This window comes from Psammomys obesus, unplaced genomic scaffold (assembly GCF_907164565.1).
Source record: "Psammomys obesus unplaced genomic scaffold, mPsaObe1.curated_primary_1811, whole genome shotgun sequence".
Taxonomy (NCBI): domain Eukaryota; kingdom Metazoa; phylum Chordata; class Mammalia; order Rodentia; family Muridae; genus Psammomys; species Psammomys obesus.
In genome coordinates, this window is record NW_026591643.1 from 3,979,139 (window position 1) to 4,002,556 (window position 23,418).

A 23,418-nucleotide genomic window follows, 5' to 3' on the forward strand; every position below is an offset into this window, starting at 1 on the left:
AGAAGGACAGAGAGAACAGCAGGGCTACCCAATATTGTAGACTTTACACTGTAGAGTGTGCCGTTTCCCCCCACCTGACCGTATCCATCAGGACACCTCTAAAGATAGATTCTCCTAAGAAGCTGAGTAGAAACAGACTTCTTAACAAAGTTATATGAACTAAAATCTGCAATGTGTTTTGTTATGTTTTTGTCAGTTCTTAGACTGTTTTGTATTTCCTTAAAAATATAAGAAGTTATCTACACTAGGAGCTTAGGAACGTCCACATACCTGATGTTAACTTCCTTCACTGCATTTTCCAATACAAAGGTGATTTTCAAATATGAGTCCTATTTGAATTATATTAAAGAAAACTAGATTAATCTGAATTGGCAATGACATAAATAAAAGTACTGTATCTCTGTTCTTTCTACCTACTTATAAGAAGCTCAGTAACAGAACAATATTGCAAGTAGAATTTTATCACATTGTAAGTTAAGAGTCAAGGGGTTTTTTTTGTTTGTTTTTCAGTTCTATCCATGTTTTGCTAGTTCTTCTTTATAAATAATGTATGAACCTGATAAAATAATAGAGGATAAGGAGCAAAGGGAAAGTTGAGTTTTAGCGTGGAATTACCATATACCCATAGTGTGTCCAAACAGAAACCCATTGGATCAATGCTTTATTGCAGAGATTTTAAGTTCCGCCTCTTACTCATCACCACTTGGTCCACTAATTGTTTTATAATGGAGAACTTGATTCCATAAAATGTACTCCAGCTGCTTTGTGGACCTTGAACTGGGTTCTTAGAAAGAGGTGGTGAGGGTAGAGCTACATTACAGAAAACAGTTCTTAGAGAGCAAGTTGCTGTGAGTTTGAGAAGCATGAATAAATCAAACAGAAAAGCCCAGCTCCAGATTACTAAGAGGTCAAACTATTCAGATTGTGAACTAAGGCCAGACAGTCTCATGTACTTCTGAGTTCTGACTACTCTTTCTCCTGTCAGTATCCATTTTTATTATAGAATGAACTAAGCTTGGGTCAACTTAAAGCTATGAAAGGAAAACTAACAATACCAGTTTGCCTCCTATGAATAGAATTTATTTTCTAGAGGGAATGAATTAAGTGTGTTATATATGTATATATGTGTATGTATATATACATATAGTCAGTTATCCAAACACATGACACATCACTGAAAAACTAAGATGACAAAAAAATTATAAACTGACATTTACTTTTATGATTAAAATTTCAGGGGACTGGAAAAATGGCTCAGCAGTTAAGAGCACGGGCTGTTCTTACAAAGGACCCAAATTAAATTCCCAACACCCACACAATGGCTGATAGCCACCTATATAGCTCCTGTTCCAGGAGATCTGATGTCCTCTTCTGACCTCCACAGAGACCAGGCACACATATAGTGAACAGACATACATGCAAAGCAAAAAAAAAAAAATCATGCAATAAAAGTAAATAAAGATACAAAATTTAAAAATAAACACTTTTTTTTGCCATGCTGGTGATGGATTGCAAGGCCTCACCTGTGCTAGGCAAGTAGGCAAGTGCTTTGCCACTGAGCTATAACTCCAGCCCTTATTTATTATGTTTTCAAAATAATTTCTGAGTTCTCCCTGCTATATATTCTATTAATATTATATATTGAATCTACTTATATGAATTTGGCTTGACATAGTTGTGTGGGGATTTTCCTAATCTCACCCTTTCACTATTAGGGTCAAACCCAGGGCCCCATGCTAAGCAAATGATGTTTCACTGAGCTACAGTCCTCGAGCAAGTTTGGTGAGCACAAGGTTGTAGTCTGAGCTACACTGTATGCTGGTTTCCCCCAATCTGTAACCTCCCAGTCAGACCTCACTGGGCAAGCCTTGCAGAAGGCTCCCATTACAGAGTCCATTGTCCACTACAAGAAACACAAGCAGCTTATCTTCCTGCTCTCTAGTGCATTTGAATGTGGAATGTATCCTACACGAGTGACACTGCAAAACAGGTGCATAGTTTAAAGCTCTTCTTGAGCTTTGAAGGAATGAATTCCTGGGTCACTGAGCTGCCTGAAGAGTTTTTGATATTTACCATTGAATAGCTCTCTCTAGTTGGTACATGGGGCTTGAACAAAAGGAAATCTCCAAGTCTTCAAATATTGTTACTATAAACAGTATTGTCATAGTTTGAAGAAATCAAGGGTGTGGAGCTTAAGTAGTTGGTGGTGCTGTGTTCCTGCTTTTTAAAGAGTACATGTCAGGAAGTGTTTGCTCAATTTCTCCTTCAACTCTTTCGTCTTTAAGGAGAGACTGTATGGTTAATTTCTTTATCTCCCTCAGCCTCTTAGAAATGACAGTACCCAGGGCTGGAGAGATGGCTCGGTGGTTAAGAGCACACTGTCTGCTCTTCCAAAGGACCCAATTCCAAAGGTTCAATTCCCAGCACTCACATGGCAGCTCACAACTGTCTATAACCTCACTTCCAAGGGATCTGACACCTTCCCACTAATGCACATAAAATAATGAAATAAAATAGAAATGACAGTACCCACTAAAATATCCCCTGCCTTTCCATGGCATGGATCCCTGTTGATAATATGGAATGACATTATCTTCAATGCCTTTCTAATGTTCCCATTTTCCAGCCTTACATTGGAAGGAAGCAAAATTTGTAACTTATGTTTGTGAATCTTTGTTAGTCATTCTGGCTTTTATCCTGATGCCATTTCATCAGAATCATTGGTTATAACCAATAGTCCCACCATTTTCATCATAATTTCCTTTCTTAAAGGAAAACTGCTGACTGCTAGCCAATTGTCCCATCGTTGACACTTGTGGGCTATTATATCTTCTGTTATTTGTTGTTTATTTATAAAAATTTCCTGAGTAAAACCGCTTAATGCCATAACAATGGTGTTAGGAGAACTAGATGATTGTCTATAATGCTAACGCAGGGTCCAGCATAACAGTTACTGAAGTTGACAGTGGAACTCTGATTTTGCCTGTGTGGCGACATTTGTAAGCCTGCTGTCAGAGTCATGGGGTAGGGAGAGATGGCTGCAAACTCATGTTCTTGAGTTAGACATACAACTTTTTGGCTTTAAACTTCCTACTTGAGGTGCATCTCTTCCTCATGTCTCAGTGATGTCTTGCTGTCCTGCTTATTTCCTCCATAGCTGAGGACATCATGAAATTATTGTTTACTTCACTGTTGCTCTCCTTATCAGGTACTTTGCTTTATCTGAGGTGGAGCTACCGGTACTTAGCTCCAGCTTTGGTCCACGATAGGAACTTGATTGAATGAATAATCACAAGCATACTCAGACTCAAGTCCATAAATGCCCAGAAGTTCTTTTTCATTTTAAGAGAGGGTCTCACTATCTAGTCCAAGCTTGCCTCAAACTCTGAATCTTTCTCCCTCATCCTCCTGAGTGCTGAGATCACAGGTGTGTACCGCCATCCCCTGCTCCTGTTTTGAACTCCTTCTGCACACTGGAGTTGAGGGACACATAACAAGATTTTAGGAGCTAGACAGACGGCTCAGGGGTTCAACAAACTTGCTGTTTTGCAGAAGGCTTAGAGAAGACACGTCTTCGTCCTGGCGGGTTGGGGAAGCACAAGCCTTTAATCCAGCAGAGGCAGATGTATCTGAGTCTACAGCCTGCTCTACAGAGTGAGTTCCAGGACAGCCAGGGCTACACAGAGACACCCTATCTTGAAAAACCCGAAAGAAGAAAAAGGAAATATACAGCCCAACTTCCTAATCCCCTGCCCACACAACAACTATGGAAGTTTCTGCCCCTGACTCACGTTTACCTCTGCAGTAAAGCATTAATGTGGTGCAAGATACAAGGCTGAATATGAAGTATCTAAACCTAATTTAATAGAAACCATCCAATTTCCAATTTATACCTTGTTTTTCATGTTCTTAACTCTAATGTCCTGATGGGACTGAAACTGTGTCTCATGTCTGGTACACTACTTGCCTGAGGCAACAACAGACTTTTCTTCAGATATAAATGAGCTCAAAGCTGATTGTCTCTAAGCCTGAGTAGAACCTGAATGGCCTGGTTAAACACAGACCATCCCAATTAGGAAAATTATCTGAAGTCCTGGCTTTTTATCTACTGGTGTTTATGATCAGAAAGCCTTCTATTACATTTTGTTATTGGCTTCCACTTATACATTATTTCAAATTATCTATTTCCTGTGATCTGAAGAAGCTGCTTTTCTCTACATTATGTTTAAATTGAACACACATTAAACTTGTGTCTTAGAGGAGTAATTCTACAGAGTAAGGAATAAGTGTCTCAAGCCTTCAGTACAAGCCTTTGTGCTTCTTCTCAAAGGTGATCCTTAGTAGTCCAAGTTCCTCTGCATCTGGGAGAGCATTTGTTCATTGAACAAAATTCTGTTTAGACAAAGTAGTTCCTGAAAATACTATGTTCTTAATATATATAATTGTTTTCTTGAAAGATTTTTCTGCTGACTCTCATCTTTTTCTGGAAAACTGGATCCTTCCAACCATATGGGGATGAACCATATGGGGATGAACCATATGGAGATGAACCACATGGACAACAGTACCATGCCGCCTCACCATCACCCGACCACTTCGGCCTCACACAATCATGGTGGAGGACACAGCATGAAGATGGTAAATGTCACAGAGGACAGCACAGGCCCTTGCCCACACACTTGGAAAATAGAAACATGGAATTTTAGTACTGGGAGGTTACCCAAGAGAGAAACCAAAGCAGACAACCCCCCCGGCCCCGGCAAGTCTAGTGATTTACCATTATTTGTGTGGCAGGACTGTTAAAAACCAAGTGACACCAGAACCAAGATTCTCTAGAACTCTTTCTTCTATGAGCCTTTCTTTTAAAATCCATCCTTTCCTGGATTAAATCCTAGTGTTTGTGTTTGATGTAGAAAAGAGAAAGGCATGAGATGGTGTGGTGGGGGATGCTCTTAGCACCAAGGTAGTAAAGCTGCCCACTGCTTCAAGTATTTCTTCTTCTCTAGACATGTTGCTTTTAACTGTTCTAAGTCTTGCTGCCAGAGAGTCCCATTAGGATCTTCAGTCTTCTAACTGACTTGTTTTGGTTTTCTGGCAGCCTATGACCTTCTACTTTGGCTTTAAGGATGTGAACCTATTGTTTTCCGGTTTGGTAATCAACACACCTGGAGGTGAGTAACCATCAGATAATCTTTGAAGATGACAATGAGAGGTGGTAACATGGATTTGGAAAGCCAGCACCTCTTTCTGTCCTATCACTGGGTCAATATGGCTGGGTCATAACTAGCACCATCCCTAGTCCCAATCAGAAGGTGGATGCATACATGTTTGATCCTCCGGTGAGCTTCCTTTAATTAATGTGTATGCTTTGGAGCACTGAAAATAATTAAAATGCCATGTAAAGATCTGTGTCTAATTGCAATCCAATTCTCATTTGCTAAGCTATTGGTCCTAGGCCTAAGATTATAAGCATGTTCAAATACCACAGTGTAACCCTAGTTAAAAACTGTTGATATTATACACCATCCCAGCAGTTGAGAGGCAAAGGCAGGAGGATCTTTGAGAGTTCAAGGCCAGTTTGTCTACATAGAGAGTTCAAGGATAGCCATGACTACATAGACACTTTAGGATAGCATAGAGGATAACCTCCAAAGGGAGGGAAAAAGTGTTGATCTCATAACTGCCTGTTTACAGATAACTTCATATAATAGAGATGGCTTGTTCTGAATCTCACAGAGCTAAAAGAAGTCTATACTTTTTATAACTCTCTAAACCAGTGCTTTCTTTGTTGCATTAAACTTTGGTTTCCATGTTCCTGATGCTCAGATTTCATTGAATCCCTCTTTGTTTTAAAGTAGCTGTCACTTACTATCATGTATTGGTGTGCTTTACATTTAAATTGCAATTGCATGAGTTTAATGGTCACTTAAACTGCTTTAGGTACCAAACTTATTTCTGAAATAAACCAATTTGCTTTTGGGAAAGGAAGGGGAAACGTAGTTCAAGTAGTAAGTTAAATTTAAGTCAGTCCTATAAGTACATTCATCTTATCAATTCTTCACTATATATATATATATGTGTGTGTGTGTGTATATATATATATATATATATACATATATATATATATATATAAATGCCTATTCAAAATATACAGGCAGCGCTTTTAAAAACAGGTTGTTTAAACTGGGTGCACACCTGCCAGGAGGCTGAGTCAGGAGGATCTCCAGGAGGTCAAAATCAACCTGGGCTAAACAACAAACAACAGTTAACTATTCTTTCAGTGTTCTGTGTAATGTTTGGATGGTATCAAAAAGTAAATATTTTTTTGTGAACAGAGACAGTGATTTTTCATTAACATCTCTGCTCCACTGAGTGGGTAAAAAGGCAACCATTCAGTTTAGTCACAAGCTGAGACTAATGCTTTTTCTGTTTGGTTTGTTTGGAAATAGTTGCTTGCCATGAGCCCAGGCTAACTGTGCACTCATACTCTTCTGCCTCAGCCTCCCAAGGACTGGGACACAGGCCTGTGCCACTGTGCCTAGCAGTGTGCTCACCAACGATTTTGACTGTACCATTATCTCCTTCCTTCTTTTCTTCTCCCTTCCCCTCCTCTCTCCTTTCCTGTCCTTTCTTTTTCCCCAGAGATGGCTGGAGCTTTTGTGGCAGTGTTTTTACTAGCAATGTTTTATGAAGGACTCAAGATAGCCCGAGAGGGTCTGCTGCGAAAGTCTCAAGTCAGCATTCGCTACAATTCCATGCCTGTCCCAGGACCAAATGGAACCATCCTTATGGAGACACACAAAACTGTTGGGTAAGAAAATGAAACAGAGCCAAAGGAAAATTCTAAGGAGCTCTTACTAACGTAACAAAGCAGATATTCTTTCTTCCTGAGTTAATGATTCTATGTAACTTCAGAAGTTCCAGGTTGTGGGTTATGGGACTTGGGGTCCTGCAAAGGCACATGCACCTTTATTCTAAGTTGCAAGTGTTTGTGACTTTGAAAGAAGTTTAACAGCATCAAGTTTTTAAAATATTTGCTATATATTAATGGACATTTTAAGAATATATAATTAAGCTATAAAAGAATGGCAGAATGTAACTGATTCCTTTCTGTCAAAAGTTATATCTAGCCAGACATGATGTATGCCTGTGATCCCAGCACTTGAAGAAGGCTGGACAATCAGAATCAAGGTCATCCTTGGCTACACAGTGAGTTTGAGACCAGCTTGGGCTCATGAGAACCTGTCTCAAGGAGAATCAACAGTTTTCCTGTGCGAGCACGCAAGCAATTGAGGCAATGCTAAAAGCTGCAGCTGCTCTCCTGAGCTGCAGAGTCCCATGTCTGACTTTCCTCTCTGTTTACTCCCCAGGCAGCAGATGCTGAGCTTCCCCCACCTCCTGCAGACGGTGCTGCACATCATCCAGGTGGTCGTCAGCTACTTCCTCATGCTTATCTTCATGACCTACAATGGGTACCTGTGCATTGCAGTAGCAGCAGGGGCTGGGACAGGGTACTTCCTCTTCAGCTGGAAGAAGGCAGTGGTAGTGGACATCACAGAGCACTGCCATTAACATCAGACTCCACATGTGGCCTTACCAATCGCTGTAGGAAGCATCTTGGGACTGGAATATATGATTCCCTCTCCAGTCATCCCTTCTCTTTCCTGTCTCTTTATACACACACACCTACTGAATAGAGGCATAGTTGACAGTCTCTGAGTAGTGTTTTTTTCAGTAAGGTGAAACTGACTTTTCTCTTGAGAAGCCACCTCTGAGATGTCTTCTCCTTCATCATCCTGAGCCTTGTCTAATCTAGGTAGCTTCCCAGTTAATGACTTGGTTATCTGCTTCTTTTTACTTTTCTGTTTTGGGGTTTTTCTTTCTGTGCATTTTTGTTTTAAACATATAATATGTATCTTTGGTGGGTGGAGTTCTAGGTCAGTGATGGAAAGGGATTTTGACTTCAAACAAGGTTAAAGGCAATTAGGGAAATCTCACCCAACTGGAACTTAAATTTCACACTAGAAGATAAGCTCCAGTCTCAACTCAGTGAGTGGGAAACACACTGTGCCTTTCTCTAGGTGTGATGTGTTACACTGAAATTCTTGTCGTGTGTAGCGAGTGGTTAGGGACTAAATACAGGCCTAGAGTTTGTGGAGTATGTATTCTTCCTCACTCACCAACTTGTGTTCCCACTAAACATTTTGATTAAAATGAACTTGCCAATCAAAACAAAACAGGACAATCATTTTAAGACAACAGAAATAGAGATTGTTAAATAAAACTATTACTTTGACTCAGTACCTTAGTTTGTCCCAGCTGAACAAGAGTTGTATTGCTTTTATTCCTATTGTTGTTTTTGTGTGTCTCCTAAAACCAATGACTTTCAAACTTTAGAGTGCTTCAGAATCACCCAGAGGGCTTGTTAAGACCCTGCTTGGTGGACCTCAATCACAGAACCACCAAATCTGGCATTTCTAAATCCCTAGGTGATGTTTCTATTGACAGTCCAGAGGATTACCCTAAGAGTCTTTGCATTAAACTAGCAAAGTTGCACCTAGAAGAGACAGAGGGTGGGACTACCTGATATAAGGCATAAGCATCTGACTTGCTGGTTGGTAGGTGGTATCTCTTGGGCACATGCCACATCTAAATGTTGCTGGTCAATACTTAATCATTCCCCAAACATTTATTCAGTCCCAGATATCCTTTATGTGTACTCATACACAAACGTGTGTGGGATTCCAGCCAAAGTACACTTAGCATATATGAAGTCTCTATTCCTGACTTTTAAAGATCTGAGGGTCCTTGGAAGTCATTTCAAGGCCAAGAGACCTTTGATCTGCAATGTAAGTCAGCCAGTCAATAGGGCAGAAAAACAAAAACCCAGCTGTCTGGGTCATGTTCTGTCAATAGCCAGATTCTTCTCGATGTGCACTATGTGGGCCTCTTATCATCTGCTTGACCACCTTTATTATTTATGGGGATTTATGTAGATCACAGTGGCCAAACCTTTTTCTCAATAAAGAGTCCCAATGGATGTTCAGTCAATCTTTTGTCTATATGCAGGCTTGTTCCCAAACTACCTCTTTAAAGTGATTCTTCCTATGCTGGTCTTTAAGCCCTGCCCTCTTTGGTGCTAAATCCAGTTGTGCCTCAAAGCAGAGGAAACAAACCTGCTATCTTGTTGGCCCTTTGTCTTGAAGTTTGTACTTTCTCTGTGAGTGCCAATTAAATAGGGGAGAACAAGGTATGTGTATTTTGGTGGCTTTGAACCAAGAGGGAATTTAAGCCTATTGAATGGAGACTAAAAATCTAAGAAACCAACTTTAGAACTTTGCTTTTCTCATTCATTCCGCTGTGCTGGTTTTTAGCACTACACAGTGAATGACAGGTACGGACGGAGCCCAATATTAAGGTGCAAATAGCTTGCTGTCCTCTCAGAAGGCAAGGAAACCTGGGAGGATACAGAAACCACACTTCGTGTTGACCCTAGTGCTCTCTAGCAATCTCCAGATGAGCTACAATAAAACAACTTCCAGGGACTGAGATGCAGATCAGAGTGGATCCTTTACCTGATGTATGCTAGGCCCTGTGTTTAACCCGCAACACCCTAAAAATAAAGCATAAACTATCAGAAACAGGACCTTATCATTGAGAAGAAACAAGGCTAGTTAGGAAAAGGTGCTATGAATCTGAAATAAGAGAAACCTCACTTTGACATGGTTCTTTAGGGTAGCTTCAGGTTAGAAATAGTCTACCGCACAACCTAAACTTGAGATCCCTGAACTAGGTTGCTAGAGAATGTGGTTAGTGCAGAACAGAGGTAAGCTTAAGTCCCATCCTCTTGAACTTTAATTCCCAGCCTTTGTGTTTATTTTATCTTAAAGTCCCCTTTCTTCTGTGGGAAGACATCTGAATTTCTTTAGCCCCTGCCCTACTTTTCCCTTTCTGTCTTATCTCCCAGATAGCTTAAGATAGTATTTAAGATCTCTCTCAGCTTCCTGATGCATTAGGCACTGCTACTGCCGTGGTTATAATTACCTAACTAGAACTTGGCATTTACAAACCAGGTAGAGATCCCAAGTTTGCTTCAAGAATTTCTATAAAACTGGTGAAGGACTAGCTTCCCCAGAGTTACAGATCCTAGGTACTAACTCCAGTCCAAGACAGATGAACACTCAACACATTGCCCACACACAGAACCTCAAAAATCAACAATTTTCTTCACTACCCCAATGGCAGGGTTGTCCCAAACTCCCTTTCCTTATTAGAATCAAGAGTGGAGCAGGGTGTACATATCGTTTAACCTTGAGCCTGCCCTTTCCAGCCACTTCAGAAGATACATCTAAGTGACAAGTCTGCATTTGATGTAATGCCTTAATCACTAGGGTTACGTTCATGTTGACCGTTTCAGAGATTGTAAGCTCCCGGAGAGCAGGATTGCTGTAATGGGGATATTTTAAGTGTTGTGTGAAAGAGAACAAAATAAATATCTTGATTTTGTGATTATACATGTCTACAGAAAGTAGTGTCCAAATAAGCTTATCTTTTTGCAGTCTCGGGAGATTTCCATGGGTTCTAGGATGTCTTCAATGTCATGGCCTTGGTCCCATCTCACTCTACTGAAAAAGCTGAGCTAGTGCCTGCTAGATCAACATGATCTCACGCACAGAACATGGTATCTTCATGAAGCTACAAGTTCTCAGTATAGGAGGGATTCTTTGTTCAAAAGCTAACATTTGCCTCCTTTCATCCATAATTCATAATTCGTGTATGTATGCCACTAGGCAGGAGCACTGGGCTTCCACGAGGTTCACTGCCGAACTTCGCCTATTCCTGTAGTAGTGGCAAAGTGTTGCTGTTATTAGTCTTGCCACTGGCCCCATAGGGCATCATTATTTGCCACTCCTGCAATTTTTCAGTATGCTGTGATAAACATGGCCTTTGGGGACAGTGGGCTCAAATCTGGGCTTTACTACTCAGGAACACCTATTATAACCATTTCTTAGTTTTCTTGTTATAAAAAGGCAGCTGACCTCAGCGGTTAAAAGCACTGACTGCTCTTCCAGAGAACCTGGGTTCAATTCACAACTGTCTGCAACTCCTGTTCCAGGGGATCCGACACCCTCACATATATGCAGTCAAATGCCAATGTACAGAAATAAAAATAAATTTAAAAAAATAAGGCAGTTGAAAGCTGGAGAGATGACTCAGAGGTTAAGAGCACTGGCTGCTCTTCCATAGGGTCCTGAGGTCAATTCCCAGCAACCACATGATGGTTCATAACCATCTTTAATGACTTCTGGTGTCCTCTTTTGGCATGCAGGCAAAACACTGTATACCTAATAAATCTTAAAAAGAAAAAAGGCAGTTGATAGTCAGGTATGGTGATGCGTACCTGCCATTCTAGTATTTGGCAGATTGAGGCAGGAAGATCTAGTGAAAGGTCTTCAGTTTGGGGGTTCAAGGGAACACAAGGGGATTTTCCTTTTGGGCAAGAAGTTTATTAAGAATTATTAACATCATAAAAATACAGATAGCAGCATGACAGATTGTGAGAGCTTAGGCCCAACACTAGTCAGTCTATCTCTGATTTTTTGTGGCAGGGAGAAGGGAGGGAATTCTAAAGAAAGGTGTCACTCAAATATAGGGGAAGTGAGGAAGGACACATAAAGGTGGCAGATATGCCCCACCAGAAGCCCTCTGCCATGGAGTCCCACACCTGGGCATTGTGTTTACAGATGCTCCAAACCATGTCTGTCTCCCTATAGCAGCAGGAATCTCTGAACCAGCTATGAAAATGGTGATGAAGAGGGCTGAAGAGGGACATAATTTGAGCAGTGTCTGGCCTGGGATTCTAATACAATGAGAGACGCTGTTACAAAAATAAATGGCTATGGGTGTAGCTCAGTGGCTGAGTGCTTGCCTAATGTAGTTTTCTAAGCTCTGGGTTCAATCCCTAACAGGCCTAGCATGTGCATTCACATACACACAAAGGAGGAGTAGCACCTATTTAAATTAAGAGCAATACAGATAAGGCACCCAAACCAGACAGGCATCCAAGCCATGTTACATTTTTACTGTCTACTGATTATATTATCCCTGAGGGCTTCAGAAAAATCAAAGGTCTGAATAAGGTCAGTGTCTCTACGAACACCTGACTTAACCTCCTAGGTGTTGGTAATCCAGAAAGGAACAGATCCTAAGGAACACAGAATTAATACATATAATGTAGGTGTGCCCAGAGATTAGCAACTGCAGTGAGTCCTGCTCTACTGATGAGTAACTGTCTCATTCTGCTAATAAGATAACATGGAAATTTTTGGAAACCTAAAAATAGAAAAATCTCTACCCCACACACTGATTCCTTTTTTTAAAATTTATTCATTTATTGTGTATAGTGTTCTATCTGCATGTATGCCTGCATGCCAGAAGAGGGCACCAGATCTTATTATAGTTTTGGTTTTTTGTGGGTTTTTTTTTTTATATTATTATTGTTATTGTTGAGCCACCATATGGTTACTGTGAATTGAACTCAGGACCTGCAAGAGCAACCAGTGCTCTTAACCTCTGAGCTATCTCTCCAGCCCCCACACACTGCTTTCTTAAAGACTTAGCCAAGAACCCTAAGAAAGCAACATAGTTAAGGCCATTTAGAAGCACAGGCTTGGAAAGCAAACTGTTCGGATTCAAATCTACCTACCACTTCATGGCTGAGCTCTGGTTCACTTCCTGCAAACTCAGAATGGTGTGCCCTCTCCAGAACTGAAGATGTCTTCATGAATCACTCAGGACTGCCTTACACAGCCCTCTGCATATCCGCTATTAGTACAAAAGGCAAGGCATGCAGGGAGCATGAAACTACTAGGGAATTGCAGCAGAGGACTGAAGCGGGCGGAGTGTCTCCTTTGCCCATCTCTAAACTTTGCAGGCTGCAGTAACATGAGTCTTCTATCTATAGCCTGTTTTCGGAGTCTTATTATTTTCTACACAGTAAGATAACAGGACTTAGGGGTCATCAATAAAACTGGAATAAAAGTTTTGTAAAAAAGCTTGGAGCAGGAAGAGGAAACTACACATCCCCTTCTATCTCTACCTTGCTAACACATCACTCACGAACTATCCGAAAGCCTGGGTAAAACCCAGCTAAGGAGTCTCTTTGAAACTTGATTCCAGATGTTGTAGCTTCCACAGCTGATGGCTCTGTCCCTGGATTTTATGGTGAAAATAGAGCATGGTAAAAAGTACCAAGATTGGCTGTCAGATGGGTTCCTGCTGCAAGAGTTACACAAGTCCCAAGCAGAATAGAACGCCTTTCCTGTTAGAGCTGTTTCCCTCACTGTGTGAAGACTTCCTCTAAGTGGATTTGACTCTCACAGTGTCTTCATTAGAATCCAATCTCCATGAGGCAGGGATCTTAGTTTGATTTTTTGACATTTTGAAACAGGGTTTCACTCTGTAGCCCAGACTAGCCTCCAGCTCATGAGACTCCACCTCAGCCTCCCAAGTGCTAGATTACAGCTGGGAGCTGTTGCTCAAAGTACTGTCAGCAGTCACCAAATACTGAATAGATGAGTTAAGTGAAAGTCCAAGGGATCAACTGCAAGTGTTCTGGGTTTGGGGTTTTTTGTAAAGGCAAAGGAGAATGACATCACTCAGTAGCGGTTAATTGGCAGAGGTAGGGATTAGCAGGGCTACTACTTAAGGATGTCTCCCATTTTTCCAAAAATATATTTATTTTTAAAAACAAAAATCAGGTAAGCTTTCCGCAGTTCAATATTCCAGGGAAAAGCCAGAATTTGGCTTCCAGCTTATTAGAAAGGTTGAACAGCAATGATTTCACACAGAAGTTATTTCTCCCTACAGGAGAGAGAAAGCATTCTCCTTGGTTGTACACACTTAATTCTCTAAATCTGGTTATATTTCTACCATCATTGTATTCTGTCCCAGAGGTCTGGCATGCAAGAGAATTCATCTCTAAAATTCAAAGTTTCCAAACTGAGATGTGCGGTTGTTAGGCTTGAGTTGGGGTTTATAACCAATTCGATCATTAATCATCTGTTCCCGGCTCTTGGGGTCACTGCTGAGCCCAGCAGCTCCTTCTCCATCACTTGTTCCTACACCTTCCACATCTTCCTTCTGTTTCTTACGGGTCTGAAAGTATTAAAAAAATAAATAAATAAACAAATCAGGATTTAGCACAACATTCTTTCAACTAGCAAATGTTTAGCTAGCATTTACCTGTACTAGGTATTGGGTAAGAGCCAGGGTTAGGGGCTAATAAACAACAAGCTGCAAGTTTAGGATGATTATAAGGATACAGACGTGCAACTTTAGATGTAACCCTACGTCACAGTCTAGAAGGCAAATGAACATGCAGACCTTTACTCATAGCATAGAGGGCTCAGGGTTATAATGGGGATGCCCACGATGCCAAAAAACACAAAAAATGGGGGCGAGGAATTTAGAGCACGGAACAAAGGCCCAGCAAGAAGCTGCAATTGGAGATAGCAGATATGGGCAACTAAGGTATTTCAGCAAATTATTACTAATGAGAACAAGTGAAAAATGACATGACTCTTAGTCACCAAAACCCACAACCTGACTGACTGGCTCCACACAACTACAGCTAATACAAGGAGAGATTATGCTATCTTCTCAATAGGTCTGAGTTGGGGGGCTTCCATTTCACTTTCAAATTAATTACCTACTTATTGGTGACTTTAGGAATTAAATCCAAGGCCTCATGAATGGCAGGCAAGCAATCTACCACCAAACTATATCCCAGCTCCTGGTTTAGTTTTGGTTTGAATTTTTTTTTTTTAATTTCCTATTTATTCTTGGTACTACTACTGCAACTCACTAAGTAATAATTCTAATGGAGAAAAAGAAAATCTACAGACAGGAGGTGGTGGAGCACGCCTTTAATCCCAGCACTTAGGAGGCAGAGGCAGGTGGATGAAGCCAGCCTGGTCTCCCAGAGTTACAGGACAGCAAGGGCTACACAGAGAAACACTGTCTCCAAAAAGCAAAGAAAAAAAAATTTTTTTTTAAACCTTCCTGTTATAGGTGTTACTCCCTCTGATTTCCTAGAGTTTCTTTAAGGCATTTGGCTTGACTGTCCCTAAGTAACCTATAGTTCTCCTGACGACTGTCTTTCCTAAGAATGGAAGTCCTTCTCTGTGTTTAGAACGCTTCTCCTTGCCAGGTGTGGTGGTGGGAAAGCAGCAGCAGGCAGGTCTCTGAGTTGGAGGCCAGGCTGATCTATACAGTTCCAAGACAGCCAGCACTATACAGAGAAATCCCGTCTTTAAAAGCCAAACAAAACAGAACTCTGTTACTGGACTATTTTTCAAGGCCTGCCTGGGCTACATGGTGAAGCCTTATCTCCAAAAGAATGAAGCTACATCTCCACCACCATCTATCTGCCTGCATTTCCTTAACTAAAATAGCCTAGTTCTTGGGTCTATGATTTCCAAAGCCATGACAGTTCTAATCAGGACTGTAATAATGCCATTGCCAAATTCCCTTCATTGTAGCCACCATACCATATTTAGCTGAACATTGTGGAACACAAATACCCTCACACAATTAATATACATAATAATAAATAAAATTGCGTGGGTGTATTGAACTTCCTGTTACTCTCGAGTTAGCCAACACTACAAAGAAGTAACATAAGACGTTTACCCCAAAAACCTTTATGAAAACTACTTCAAAGAAGCAAAGGAATCTCTCAGTATACTCAGCTGGAATGAAGTCATTTAAAAAGTTGCATGTTATGACAACCACAACCTGTTCCAGTACCTAGACTTACGGAGGTGTAAACAACGTCAGTAAAATTAGAATGCCAGGGAGTGGAGTGGCAAGATGACTCAACAGTTAAGAACGAGCATCTGCTGCTCTTGCAAAGAGCCCAGACTTAGTTCCCGGCACCCACATGGCTGCTCACAACTTGTTCCAAGGGCTCTGACAGCCTCTTCTGGCCTCCCATGGAGGCTGCATACACACAGCACAGATACATATATGTAGTCAAAACATTCATAAATATTTGTTAAAAATAAAGACCAGAGCCAGTCACAGGAGTGCACAATTATAATGTTAGTACTTGAGAGACAGGGCCAAGAGAGGATGGAAAGCCTGGGCTACATAACTAAACAAGGGAGGGAGGGACAGAGGAAGAGCCACCCTTTCTACTTTTTCATTTTAATTCATTGCAAGAATGTCCTCCTTCCTAAGCTGATTGAAAAGACACCAAACCCACTACCTTTAGTGGAAAGGCCAACTCAACAATTAGCTGACTCTGCAGAGTCAAAGTCCATTATGCCCGCATTTTATGATTCCTTACACTAACGTTTAAACCACACTTTTGAAACTCATCCTTTTGGACCTGATGATGCATGCCCATAATCCCAGCACTCAGGAATCTGAGGCAGAAGGTCACAGCGAGTTCCAGACCACTTTGGGCCAGTGAGAACCTATCTCAAAAACAAACAAAACCTTAGTAATATACTACCAATGACTTGTTAAAAAGCAAAAAAAAAAAAAAAAAAAAAATTGTGGACTAGCAAGATCACTCAGTAAGTAAAGGCACTTCCTGACAAGCCTTTGAGTCTGACTTCAATCCCAAGAATAAACATGCTGAAAGAAGAGAAATAATTCCTGTGTGATATGTTGTAGCTGCCACATGTTCCAAGAGGATATTGATATTCTCTCTCTCTCTCTCTCTCTCTCTCTCTTTCTTGATCTTTGTCTTTCTCTGTCTCTGTCTCTCTCACACACACACACTCACACACATACACAACAAAAGCTGATGACACTTTGGGGACACTGTAGTTGCTAGGATGAAGAGCAAGAAAAACCTACATTATCAATCTTCATATGAACAATGAAGCCAGTCACATTCTGGGAACACGCAGATGTAAAGCCCCTGTCATATAAAGTACCTCCTAGAGTGACAAACACAAACAGGCTCATAGCGAGCCCTCTGGGAGGAGCCCAGAGTTTAATATACCAATCCAGCCTTCAAGGAGCATCCTGCCCAGCTCAAGAGAACAACAGAAAGCAGTGGCACGTAGGAGACGTCAGCACAGGATGGTAAGTGACTTAACCCTGCTAGGGGCTGGAAGGGCCAAGATGGGGAGGAATTAGCCTGATGAAGGGATAGGGCACGTCAGGCAAAGGCAACAGTGTACCTAGCACTGAGATTAAAGATAACTTGACAGATAAAGTGGAGAGACAGTAAGGACCTGGTCCCAAAGGACCTCATGTACCATGCTTAGGAAATTTGGACTTTCTCCTGAAGGCATTGAAGAACTTTTCTTTTTTTTTTCCAGACAGGGTTTCTTTGTGAACAGCCCTGGAACTTGCTCTATAGACCAAGCTGGCCTCAAATTCACAGAACTCTGTAATAGAAGTTGTGGTTTCTTTAAAAACTTATGTTATATAAATATGTTTTTGTTTTAATCCCAAGTGTGGGATTTTAGTTTGGGCTTTAGTTTGTCCATAGCTGGTAACTGCCTCCTGTAGGGCGTGGTCTTTGCCAGCTGGTAATGGCCTGCCTCTTGTGGCAGACAGGAGCGTGGCATGGTCTAGGACTCTGAGGGCTATATACAGGAGAGCCCAGAAAGAGAAAGTGTAGCAATTTGGAGAGACCAGAGAAGGACCATGCTTTGGGGCGCAGGAGCTTGGAGGAGAGAGATGGAGGAGACTGCTTGCTGAGCTTGCTGTTGAAAGATTGGTATAGCCCCCAAAATAACCCATTGACCCTAAAAAGTCAGGAAAAGTAAAGGGATCTGGGGCCCCCCTCTCTTACCTAGGGTTAAAGGGTTGGTGGAAGGGAGGGAGAGGCCTTAACTCCCCAAACATAAAAGAGTTTAAAAATGCACTTCCTACCTCTGGCTCTAAGGAATTTATTCTTATTAATTGATAACTATTATAAAAAAAGGGACAGAGGGGAAAGGGAGAGACATTACCCTTAGACTACTTCCTGCTGATTAGGGGTGTTGAGTTCCTTGGGGCAGGTTTAATCTTTGCCTTCAGGATAACTAACTTTCTTGGGTTTTTTTTTTTTTTTTCTTTCCACATGACTACTTAACAAACTTGCGACCAACAACCTGCAGCCTACCAACAGCCCCCTAATTCTCCAGGCCCTAGCATTTATATACCCTCTGAAAAGTCCCCAGAACTCCAAATGTCACACAATCACAGAGACTGCCAACAGCTGGCAAAATCATGTGCCTGGTAGAGGATGAGGCAAATCATAGTCAGCTGCTGTGGACAATCTGATGCAGCCCCATATCCCACACCTGGGATTAAAACAAAAACATATACTATTTCTGTGTTTTGAAAGAAACTAAAATTTTCACTACAGGGGGGAAAAATAATGGTAACTCCAAGTTATGACAAATGCTAATAGGCTGGGATGTTGCTCAGTTGGTAGAATGTCTGGCAAGCTCAAAACTGAGACTAGATAAATCACAGGCCTAGGAAAAGCCTAAGACAATTCTACTAAAGGAACATCACACAAAATGAACTCAATGGTACTTCTGTGGACTTTTTGTTTCTGGGTTTGAGGATTTGTTTTGTTTGTGAAAGAGAGAAAAAGAACATAAAGTTGGGTGGGTAAGGAGGTAGGAAGGACCTGGGAGGAATGTGGATGGAGAATCATGATCAAAGTATATGAAAAAAATAATAAATAAATAAATAAAATAGCACTATAAATAGGATCATTTACTGTTGTTCCAGGCCAACATGTTCTCTGCTGTGACAGTTACAGGAAATTCATTTTTGTTTTGAGATGTCTATGAAGCATCCAAATAGATTTCAAAAAAGCTGCTGGTGGAATCTGAGGTTCAGAAGGTAATTTGTCTGAAATATTCCCTGAGAATCAGAAAGTGAATTCATACCTCCAAGTCCTTTCGAATGCTCTCAAACTCTTCAATGTCATCAAGCTTGAGCTCCAGGCGTGTTGGTTTTCGTCGCAGCATACTGAAATCAACACTAGGAGCCAGATCCAATGAGCTATGGGCTGTTTAAAATGGCAAAAATGGATAAGCTTTGGGTGCGAAGTCTCAGCTACAAATAGATGAATCTGTAAATACAAACAATAAAATGAATGGGACATTAATTCATTTAGGCTTCAAAATCCTTGGGGGTTGAGACAGGGTTTCTCTGTGTAGCCTTGGCTTTCCTGGACTCGCTTTGTAGACTAAGCTGGCCTTGAACTCACAGCAATCTGCCTGCCTCTGCCTCCCTGAGGATTAAAGGCATCAGCCACCAAGCCCAGCTCCGGCTTCAAAATCTTTAGGCATCTGTTTATTGCTGGAGCTAAAGAGCTGGTTAAGAGCATACACTGCTCTTGCAGAGGCCACAAGTTCGATCGCCAGCTCATCACTATCTGTAACTCCAGCTTCAGTGAAGCAGATGCCTATGGCTCTTGTATATCTGCACTCACATACCTGCACACACAAAGGTAAAAATAAAATAAAATCTTTTAAAACAAAACCCAGCAAGTTGCCAGCAGAGAATATAGGCAGCAATCCTCTTTTTTTTTTTTTTTTTTAACACTTTTTGAAATTTTTTGTTCAAAATCTTGGGGATACTGATAAAAACAGCACAGAAACTATTCCCTATCCAGAGTTTTGAGGTCAGAAACCAAGCTTGGGGCCCCAGACTCAGGTACCGAGACCCTTCCAGCTGTGGGTTCCCAATCAAGACACCCCACAATCACTTTCATCTTGTGCTCCAATACCCTCCAAAGACATGCACTAGCTAAAAGGAACCAGCTGAGTGCAATGCACATGACTACAGTCTCAACTTCTTGGGGTCACTTGGACCCAGAACTTAAAGGATAGCCAGAGAAACTCTGGGAGACCCTGTCTCAAAAAAAAAAACAGACAAGAAACAAAAGGGACAAAGTTAGGAGTTAAGGAGATGACTGAGAAAGGACACTTCCTGCCCAGGCCTGTGGATCTGACTTCAAATCCCCAACACCCACATAAAAAGCCAGGTGGTGGTAGCCATGCCTTTAATCCCCAGCACAGAGGCAGTCTGTGCTGCTGTGAGTTCAAGGTCAGCCTAGTCTACAGACAAGAGTTCCCTGTCTCAAAATAAAAAAAAACAATAATAAGAAAAAGTGAGGCATGGTCTTATGGGGGCCTGTAACCCCTGAGCTATGGAGAAATGGAAGAGTTCTGGGTTGGGGTTTGCTAGCTATCAGCTTGGCTCTGGAGATATCCTGTCTCAAGGAGTAAGACAGAGGGGCAACATCCTCTAGCCTCAAGGTATACACGCATGCGAACATATCACACTTGCTCATGCAAGTGTAGTTAGCGGAAAATGAACAACCCAAAGTTCAATCTGCTTTCTATAAACATCATCAGAGACTGTGATTATTCCTGGATGCTAAAATCAGCTGGCTTAAATCTTTTGAAAACTAAACTTACTAATTCACAGGATTATCTGCAGGATCTAAGCAGTCCTAAATGAGTATGTCATTCATTAATCAGATGCTTCCTGTGCAGAGCTGTAAGAGTTTAAAGTCACTGTTGCAACCTGTGAGAAAAACAGAAAACAGACTATGCTATCTAGTGAGGAGGGTCCTTCAACAGCACTACATAAATATTTAGCCCAGGCTGGGTTGCACACAAGTAGCTAGGGCTCTCAACTCTCTGTGGGAAAGGGTGTCTTAGTGAATTTGAAGGGTAGGCAGACAGACCAGTAAGGCCACAGAAGTTCAAAATCATTTCATATGGAGAAGGAATGCTTATGTTAACAAAGCCCATGTTTGATTTAGAACCCCAAGCTGGCAGCACTCCGGAGAGTGGGCCCTGTACCTCACCTGGGCAGTATAGCAGTAGAGCTGGCCCGGGTGGTAAAGGCATGGGTGAGCCAGCCCCAAGAATATGAGAACAGAGAGCTGATCCTGCCCCTTGACTGCAGTGGAGGTGGGTGTCGGGAGTTAGTCTGTTGATGGTATCTTTTAATAGGATGGGCCAGCTGGAGCAGTGTTGGAGAGCTCACCCCGGTTAGTGCGGATGGAGGAGAGCTGGCAGGCTGACTAACTCAGCTATCTCCCAGGCACAGATCCAGGGCTTTGAGTTGGCAAAAGGGCCCGTTCTGCAGATCCAAAGCGGCGGAATCTCCATGACACAGAGCAACAACAGGATGTCTTCGAGCAGTCCCAGTGAGGATCCAGTATAGTGTAGCAGAAGCCAGAGGCCTTCAAACAGACCCATGACTCATTGCTGTGAGCATTTGCAAGTAAAGAGGTGCGGCAAAAAAAAGTGTAGTGGGTGACACATTACAGCTTCCACAACAATTTTATCTTATTTTATTTTATTTTGGGGGAGAGGTTGCAAGGGCAGAGAGTGGATACAACGGGACAGGGAGATGAGTGGGATCACAACGCATGGTGTGAAATTCACAAAGGATGGATCATTCTCCTGGACACCAGGGTAATGAGGCCGACCTGGAATTTCCTGAGTTCCCGGCGCGAACCACCCCGTGCCCCATTCCTGCCCCATTCACCACGTGGGTCCCGGAGATGGGTCCCAGGCTTGGCGGTAGCTCGAGTGGTCAAGCAGCCCAGATGTTATTCTCACATTCGTAGATGAGTGTTGCCGTCAGCCTTGGTCAGAGAAGCTCTGTGGTGGGCAACTGGTAAACTTACGCAGAATCGGGCCACCAGAGCAAGACCCACACACCACTGGGCTCCTCCACCTTCCCTCAAGGGCAGTGAGGGGCTCGGATGGCCCTGCCCCTCCCTGGAGATCTATTGGCAGTTGCTGGGAGAAGGCATTCTTCAGTGGTGTAGCCACTGGCAGGTAAATTGGCCCCGTTCAAGGAAATAACCCAAATCCAGCCAGGCTTACGCAAACAACCTTAGATAAATGCCATGGGCCAGAAGGAAAAAGATGTGAAAGTAGGGAGGAGTCCGGTGGGAAGGGGAAGGGATAACAGAAAAAGGGGGGAAATATGATCAAAGTACATTCTACATGTGTGTATGTGCGTGAAATTATAGAATAAAAAATAATATGATGAAAAAAAAGAAATTCACAAAGGATCAATATAATTTAAAAAAAAAAACTAAGCTGAGCTTAGTACCTGTTGCAGGTATCATCTTTCTATCTTCCACAGTATCCATAATTATCAGACAGTAAATATTGGAGTAAACTGAGCCATCCAAATAGAAAAAATGAAATACCTTTTCTTACGTTCTAGGTTCTTCTATTGGTTTTTTTTTCCACTTTAGTAACTTTAAAACTCTTTTGCTTTTTTTTTTAAATTATTGTATTTAGTTATTTATTGACATTTCAAATGGTTTATTCTAAATCAGACACTACCTTCCACCAGATCCCTAAGTACAGAAATAGAAGCGAATGGGAAATGAAGAAACACTTAGTTCTACTAGTGTACAACGGAAAGCCTCACCACTAGAGAGCAACGCTGAGCACAGGTTACAAGCGCGGCTCTCCTCCACCCGACACAGGGATTCTACTACTCTATGGCTCCAGAGGATGGATTACCTTCTTTTCTCACCAGAAGTTATTTTCTGGTCTGTTGTCACGTGACTTGAATGACTTCAGAGAATCAGTTCCTAGGGCACAACGTGGCGTTTGGTAAGGACTCGAAGAGAAGTACTCCTCTAATTGTAGTTCTTCGGGGAAGGGCTTTAAGAGTGGAAGAATGTCTGTTCAGCTCAGCAAACACAAATATTCTGGCAATCCCCACAATTTTCACGTAAGAATACAAACTTTATCTCTGATGGCCTAGCAAGAGCTGCTGGTATGCACTCTATCTGGCGCCTCCCTGGACGCTTTATTTCCAAGAGCAGGCTGTAGACAAGAAAACCAACCAACCAGGCCGCAGCTCCTCCACCACGTCAATACTTTAGCCTTAGAAGGCTCTTCGAGTGTAATGTCTTCTTGAAGCCCAAATTCACTACGAAGCCACCCTGTCACGAGGAGCCCCGGGAGGACCCCCGTCGTAGACCTCAGTTCTCTTTCCCAGCTCCAAAGCTGCACTAAGTTTAGGGAGAGATTTTCACGGCAACACAGCCCTCGGCTTCGAAACGGCAGAGGGCCTCCGGGAGAGTAGAGACCCTCGGTTCGCTCCAGACTACAGTCGCGATCCGCGAACCTACCTCTTTTCAGGCCTCTGCGGCTTCCTAGAAGCTCAACTCCCACCACGACGCCATTGCTGCGCGGACCGAACTACACTTCCCAGGCTGCTCTGCCCCTCTCTTCCCACACCACTCTTCTCCCGAGAGCTTGTGCCCGACGCTCCGTGAGACCACGGCCCTGGACGCCAGCCGACCCTTGGCAACTACGACTCCCAAGGTACTTCGCGCCTCCCAGAGCACGGAGTACGATCCTGATACGTTTCCGGCCGGTGACGCACTTCCACTTCGCT

At 42.2% G+C, this 23,418-nt stretch overlaps 2 protein-coding genes across 8 annotated transcripts in view; one reads left to right on the top strand and one right to left on the bottom strand.

Annotated features, from left to right (window-relative positions):
* The window catches only part of Slc31a1 (solute carrier family 31 member 1), a 31,543-nt gene extending 21,031 nt beyond the window's left edge, over window positions 1-10,512 (top strand). For 2 of the 3 annotated variants that reach the window (XM_055611680.1, XM_055611678.1), the window contains 4 exons: window positions 4,458-4,638; window positions 5,099-5,171; window positions 6,643-6,811; window positions 7,371-10,512. In XM_055611680.1, the coding sequence (XP_055467655.1) occupies window positions 4,510-4,638; window positions 5,099-5,171; window positions 6,643-6,811; window positions 7,371-7,572 (573 nt within the window). In that variant the 5' untranslated portion in view covers window positions 4,458-4,509 and the 3' untranslated portion in view covers window positions 7,573-10,512. Of the gene's footprint in view, window positions 1-3,592; window positions 3,655-4,457; window positions 4,639-5,098; window positions 5,172-6,642; window positions 6,812-7,370 lie in introns of those variants that run through there. The other variant, XM_055611679.1, reaches the window with a different exon arrangement.
* Window positions 10,513-11,497: 985 nt separating this feature from the next.
* Cdc26 (cell division cycle 26) lies at window positions 11,498-23,271 on the bottom strand. Of its 5 annotated transcripts, XM_055611635.1 has the most exons (6): window positions 23,150-23,271; window positions 22,533-22,676; window positions 21,028-21,650; window positions 20,451-20,559; window positions 18,912-19,096; window positions 11,498-14,157 (listed from the first exon to the last, which is right to left on the bottom strand). In XM_055611635.1, exons 5-6 carry the CDS (start codon window positions 18,990-18,992, stop codon window positions 13,981-13,983), a joined length of 258 nt encoding a protein of 85 aa, XP_055467610.1. In that variant the 5' UTR covers window positions 18,993-19,096; window positions 20,451-20,559; window positions 21,028-21,650; window positions 22,533-22,676; window positions 23,150-23,271; the 3' UTR covers window positions 11,498-13,980. The 5 variants fall into 5 exon arrangements, with proteins under 5 accessions (XP_055467610.1, XP_055467612.1, XP_055467609.1 ...); XM_055611637.1 differs by lacking the exon at window positions 20,451-20,559; XM_055611634.1 differs by lacking the exons at window positions 20,451-20,559; window positions 21,028-21,650.
* Window positions 23,272-23,418: the final 147 nt, after the last annotated feature.

Bases quoted from the DNA above. Each gene is read 5' to 3' on its own strand.
- Cdc26 (XM_055611633.1), bottom strand. From the start codon at position 18,992: ATGCTGCGACGAAAACCAACACGCCTGGAGCTCAAGCTTGATGACATT. The intron at 14,158-18,911 runs GTATGAATTCAC...TAATACTTTCAG, and splicing joins GCATTCGAAAGGACTTGGAG to ACCCGTAAGAAACAGAAGGA.